The sequence below is a fragment of the Leuciscus leuciscus genome, assembly GCF_965113295.1.
Source record: "Leuciscus leuciscus genome assembly, chromosome: 3".
NCBI classification, from domain to species: Eukaryota; Metazoa; Chordata; class Actinopteri; order Cypriniformes; family Leuciscidae; genus Leuciscus; species Leuciscus leuciscus.
This window is the reverse complement of record NC_138727.1, coordinates 24969383-24975843: the sequence shown is the minus strand read 5'-3', so window position 1 is coordinate 24975843 and position 6461 is coordinate 24969383. Positions and strand designations below refer to the sequence as shown.

Genomic DNA, 6461 nt, shown 5'->3' with positions numbered 1-6461 from the left:
GTTAGTTAGAAAGATGGATAGATTAGTAAGAAAGAAAGAAAGAAAGATAGATAAGTTAGTTAGAAAGATAGACTAGTTAAAACGAACGAAAGAAAGATAAATAAGTTAGTTAGAAAGATAAATAAGTTAGTTAGAAAGATAGATAAGTTAAAAAGAAAGAAAGAAAGAAAGAAAGAAAGAAAGAAAGATAAGGTAGTTAGAAAGATAGATATATTAGTAAGAAAGAAAGAAAGATAGATAAGTTAGTTAGAAAGATAGATAGATTAGTTAAAAAGAAAGAAAGAAAGATAAGTTAGTTAGAAAGATAGATAGATTAGTTAAAAAGAAAGAAAGATAGATAAGTTAAAAAGAAAGAAAGAAAGATAAGTTAGTTAGAAAGATAGATTAGTTAAAAAGAAAGAAAGATAGATAGATTAGTTAAAAAGAAAGAAAGATAGATAAGTTAGTTAGAAAGAGATAGATTAGTTAAAAAGAAAGATAGATAAGTTAGTTAGAAAGATAGATAGATTAGTTAAAAAGAAAGAAAGATAGATAAGTTAGTTAGAAAGATAGATTAGTAAGAAAGAAAGATAGATAGATAAGTTAGTTAGAAAGATAGATTAGTTAAAAAGAAATAAAGATAGATTAGTTAGTTAGAAAGATAGATTAGTTAAAAAGAAAGAAAGATGATAAGTTAGTTAGTTAGAAAGATAGATTAGTAAGAAAGAAAGAAAGATAAATTAGTTAGAAAGATAGATGGATTAGCTAGAAAGAAAGAAAGAAAGAAAGATAGATAAGTTAGTTAGAAAGATATATAGATTAGTTCAAAAGAAAGAAAGAAAGATAGATAAGTTAGTTAGAAAAAGATAGATTAGTTAAAAAGAAAGAAAGATAGATAAGTTAGTTAGAAAGATAGATAGATTAGTAAGAAAGAAAGATAGATAAGTTAGTTAGAAAGATAGATAAGTTAGTTAGAAAGATAGATTAGTTAAAAAGAAAGAAAGATAGATAAGTTAGAAAGATAGATTAGTTAAAAAGAAAGAAAGATAGATAAGTTAGAAAGATAGATTAGTTAAAAAGAAAGAAAGATAGATAAGTTAGATAGATAGATAGATACGTTAGTTAGAAAGATAGATAGATAGATAGATAGATAGATAGATAAGTTAGTTAGAAAGATAGATAGATTAGTTAGAAAGAAAGATAGATAGATAAGTTAGTTACAAAGATAGATAGATTAGAAAGAAAGATAGATAAGTTAGTTAAAAAGATAGATAGATTAGTAAGAAAGAAAGATAGATTAGTTAGTTAGAAAGAAAGATAGATTAGTAAGAAAGAAAGATAGATAGATAAGTTAGTTAGAAAGATAGATAAATTAGAAAGATAGATAAGTTAGTTAAAAAGATAGATAGATTAGTAAGAAAGAAAGAAAGATAGATTAGTTAGTTAGAAAGAAAGATTAGTTAGAAAGAAAGATAGATAGATAGATAAGTTAGTTAGAAAGATAGATAGAAAGATAAGTTAGATAGAAAGATAAGTTAGAAAGATTAGATAGATAGATAGATAGATAGATAGATAGATAGATAGATAGATAGATAGATAGATAGATAGATAATTAAATGGTAGTTTAATTGAGTCTAGGGCTTCAGGGAGTTTAGATTTGAGTTTTTGGCTTGTACACTAATGGGCCACCGTAGTCTTGGCTCAATTTGAGCGGTCTGCCATGTAAGTCTATGGGATTTTTATGGTTTTTAATATTAATTTTTAAGAAAACTGAAAGTCAAATCAGTCTGAAAAGATATAGCACACCAAGTCAGAACAGTATGAAGGTCTGACCCGAGTTTGGAGTATGTAGCTTGAACGGTCTAGGAGGAGTTAGAGTCAGAAAATTTGCGGTCAGAAAAAGAAGAAGAATAATAATAAGTTTAAATAGGATTTCAGTAAGTTGGCTTTCTCAAGCCAACTTAATAAGTTTAAATAGGATTTCAGTAAGTTGGCTTTCTCAAGCCAACTTAATAAGTTTAAATAGGATTTCAGTAAGTTGGCTTTCTCAAGCCAACTTAATAAGTTTAAATAGGATTTCAGTAAGTTGGCTTTCTCATGCCAACTTAATAATAAGTTTAAGTACAGTATCAGTAAGTTGGCTTTTCCAAGCCAACTTAATAAGTTTAAGTACAATATCAGTAAGTTGGCTTGGCTTTTCCAAGCCAACTTAATAAGTTTAAGTACAATATCAGTAAGTTGGCTTTTCCAAGCCAACTTAATTAGCAACTGAGGTTTGGAATGTTTGTGGAAGAAAGATGGATAGGGAAGTAGTTCTACACACAAGGGGACAAATCCTCAAAAATGACTTAATAAAACACCTGAAAATGTCTTGGTGCAGTAACCGTGGAATAAGAAATATAATTAACCCTAGACCATTGAATTACTGAAAAATAATGCTCACTCGAAGTGCACTACCACCAGAGTGTGCATTATTTTTAAATCATTCAACAGCCTGTAGTCAATCATTTCTTACATTGGTACCTTAACTTAGATTAATGGCATAAAATGAAAAATATTAGTACAAAGACAGTTATTTTAAAAATAAAGAACATTCAGCTAGACAAGCATATACATTAAGGCTGACCTTGGTTGAAAGGATCCTGTATGTGCTCTGTTGTGTGACAATAGGATGCAGAAGATAGACATTTAGGCAGTAATCGTCTCCTGATGGAAGCTTTACCACAGCTGTCAGCTAAGACAAAAAAGAGAACAGGCTCATTAGATTTTAATTTTGGTAGACAGAACTCAGGCTAGTTTGATATGTCATTATTTTTGGTACAGATCTTACCATATGGACACACTGAAGCTTGAGTCGCCATTGACTAGGAAATGTTTTATTTACTTATTTATAGACTTTTTTTACATGGAATGCAAGAACAATGCAAAAAAAATAAAAAACTTAAAAAAATTCTACTGTAGCGTCTGGACCAATCAAACAAACAATTATTCATATTTAATGAATAATCCAAAAGATGCCTCAAGACAGTAACAAGCAGGCGGCAAGATATCTGCTTTTCCACTGATCATTATCAGTTTTTATTCCCCCAGGCTGATACTAGTCCATCAACTAGTGGACCTCAGATACCTTGTGGATATTATTGTCTATTGTAAACATGCCTAGTAAATTAGTCAACTTGAGAGATAAAGATTAAGTGGGTGTTTCTGTTTCCCAGTTCCTGACTTATTAATTATAATATATGACAAGATAAGATTTTTATTCCTCACACTCTTGATGGATTGAAAAAAAAAAAAAGATGAAAACTTCTTGAAAGCTTGAAAACTTCTTCATGTCATTGTGTACATTTCCTGAATACACTGACCGAATCACAAACTTGGATGAGGAGATTATGGCTTTTAAAAAAACTATTTTAATCATAGTTAGTTTATGAAAAAGAAATGTCACCCTCCATGGGTTTGTGATACAAGTTCTAGTAGTGCATCAGAATTATGAGAGGTCAGCCACATTTTACTATTACTTTCAATTTAGTTTACAAAGTGTTCTGCAATTTATTCATACAAGCACATTGTGCTTAATATATGGGTTAAATTATTTTTTTATCTTTTCAAAACTGATGTAATGCATATTTTTGAATCAGGGAAAATGTGTATAAACACGTTTCAATTGTTAAATGACATTTCAAAATGTATAAATTCATTGTTTGGCTTTTTTTTTGGTGGCACATACATACTCCTAATTTATTGTGAAGTCTTAGCAAAGTAACCCTTTTAGTCTCTAGTGCCTAACGTTATTATTATTTTTTTCATATGAATGTTTAATTATTGCATTCTAGTGGCCAGTAGTTTAGAATCTTGAGAATCTCATTTTTACTTTTAAAGACAGAAAAATAATCATACAAGAATACCAGTAAATGCATGTAATAAAACTATTCACAATGTAGTTTTCAGTTATTTGTTCACTTTGACCTATTATTTGTTGGTTTAAATAAAGAATTTGCATGGTTGCATCACCTGATGAATATCAGTTGTGCCACCTGATGTCATTAATGACATGGAATATGCTAAATACTGGATTTTCCCCACCATTTCAGTTAGATATAATAAATAAAATACAAGTGTTTTAGTCATCAGTCTCTATTGAAGTAAAAGTAGTAAAAATTGATTAAAACAGAAAATATCACATGACATCACATTCCAAACTGGAAGAGGCTACAGTGCAATAGATTGGTTAAACACACTGTAATCAATTGTGATTGAACAAAGTCATGTTTTATATTGATATAAAAAGTAATCAGTTTAAGTCAATTGAGAAATTAAAATATCAAAACCAAATTGAAAGTGTATGAAAATATATTTTTTTAAAACTACCAATACTTGAAAGTAGCTATTTGTATCAGTATTTGAGAGATGAGACAAAGAGAGAAGATTTGAGAGAAGACAAACCTTCTCACTTTGCCACAGGGATCAGTTGGGGTCCTCTGGATGCCGCATTAGCATGCTTACTGTTATTACCTTTTCAATTCATAATAAAAGCCCCACGCTTGCAGTTGTGTCACCCTGACAAATTCCCATACAAAAGTTTTCAATAATCCGGACATCATTAAATCTACTGATATTTACATAATTTGTTTATTTGAAAGGTTTCAAACATAAAATTATGCTATAGTATTTTATTTTGAATTTCTTACTATTAAAACATCATTTTAAATAGGTCTTTTCATTTGTGCGGACAGTTGCGCCACCTAACATTTTGGGGGTTTAACCCTCTGGGGTCTAAGGTGTTTTTGGGGTCCTTGAGATGTTCTGACATGCCCTTACATTTGTGCTTTTTTCAGTTGCTTATAAACATATTAATGGCAAAGGTATACAGTACCAGTCAAAAGTTTGGAAACATTACTATTTTTAATGTTTTTGAAAGAAGTCTCTTATGCTCATCAAGCCTGCAGTTAAAAAAAAAACAGTAAGATTATGAAATATTATTACAATTTAAAATAATGGTTCTCTTTTTTAATATATTTTAAAATGTAATTTATTTTTGTGAGGCAAAGCTGAATTTTCATCAGCAAGTACTCCAGTCTTTGGTGTCTTATGATCCTTCAGAAATCATTATAATATGATGATTTGATACTCAGTTATTATCAATGATGGAAACAGTTGTGCTGTTTAATATATTTTTTTGGAATACTTTTTTCAGGATTCATTGATGAGTAAAATGTTAACAGCATTTATTCATTAAAACAGCATTTATTCAAAATAAAAACATTTCTAACAATATAAATCGTTACCATCACCTTTTATCAATTTAACGCATCCTTGTTGAATTAAAGTACTAATTTCTTTAAAAAAAAAAAGTTATTGTTCCCAAACTTTTGAACGGTAGTGTATATTGTTACAAAAGATTTCTATTCTAAATAAATTGTTCTTTTTAACTTTTTATTCATCAAATAATCCTGAAAAAAGTATCTCAGGTTATAAAAAAAATATTAAGCAGCACAACTGTTTCCAACATTGATCATAAATCAGCATATTAGAATGATTTCTGAAGGATAAGACACCAAAAGACTGGAGTACTTGCTGATGAAAATTCAGCTTTGCATCACAAAAATAAATTACATTTTAAAGGTGCATTGCGCAAGTCTCTGAGTTTTTGCAGAACTATGCCCCCTCTGGCGGCAAGCGAAACTGCAGCCAGAAGTGTGCACGCTCACGGACAAAAGTTTTCCTTTTTTTTTATTTTACGTGGAGTTTGCGTTGGTGTTTGAAATGAACTACAAGCCGGTCTCTTAGAATCCATCTTCTACGGAGAATGGCGGCGAATACACAGACAGCCAGGTGAGCGTGCCGTGAACGCGCATGACGTCACGCCCAGTCTAAAATTCCGGCCCGAATCCCTCTTATTTATTTTACTTTACAGGATTATAGAGACAATCTCAGTGATCAGAGAAGGGCTTATTCAGCCCATAAGGCAATTGTTTAAGCATGTATGGGTTAGAAAACGGGTATTTTTAACATGAAAAAGTTGCTTAATGCACCTTTAAAGTATATTAAAAAAGAGAACCATTATTTTAAATTGTAATAATATTTCATAATTTTACTGTTTTTTTTTGTTTTGTTTTTTAACTGCAGGCTTGATGAGCATAAGAGACTTCTTTCAAAAACATTAAAAATAGTAACGTTTCCAAACTTTTGACTGGTACTGTAATTACACTATTTAGCACAAACATGGCTACCATAATATGTGAGCAACATGTACATGTTTGTATTTTTGAGAAAATAATGTTTATGCATGGTTATTGAAAAAACTAAAAATGAAAATTTCTGAAATAAGGCCACAAAACACATACTAAATATGTGTCAATAAGACTTCTGAATAATGCATATTGTCGCCTAGAGTTTTTTCTTCAAAATGATGTGAAAATCATCCTGCCTAACCATTCACATAAAACAATACATTGATTTAAATTTTGTAACACACTTTTTGT

The 6461-nt window shown here is 29.7% G+C and overlaps 1 protein-coding gene and 1 long non-coding RNA gene across 8 annotated transcripts in view; one reads left to right on the top strand and one right to left on the bottom strand.

Moving 5' to 3' along the window:
- sugt1 (SGT1 homolog, MIS12 kinetochore complex assembly cochaperone) overlaps window positions 1–6461 on the bottom strand; it is a 144223-nt gene that overhangs the window by 34413 nt on the left and 103349 nt on the right. For all 7 annotated transcript variants that reach the window (XM_082165402.1, XM_082165405.1, XM_082165403.1 and 4 more), the window contains one exon: window positions 2606–2713. In XM_082165402.1, the coding sequence (XP_082021528.1) occupies window positions 2606–2713 (108 nt within the window). The remainder of the gene's footprint in view (window positions 1–2605; window positions 2714–6461) is intronic.
- LOC309495645 overlaps window positions 5540–6461 on the top strand; it is a 77131-nt gene continuing 76209 nt past the window's right edge. The window contains exon 1 of the long non-coding RNA XR_014204750.1: window positions 5540–6018. This is a non-coding gene — a long non-coding RNA (uncharacterized lncRNA). The remainder of the gene's footprint in view (window positions 6019–6461) is intronic.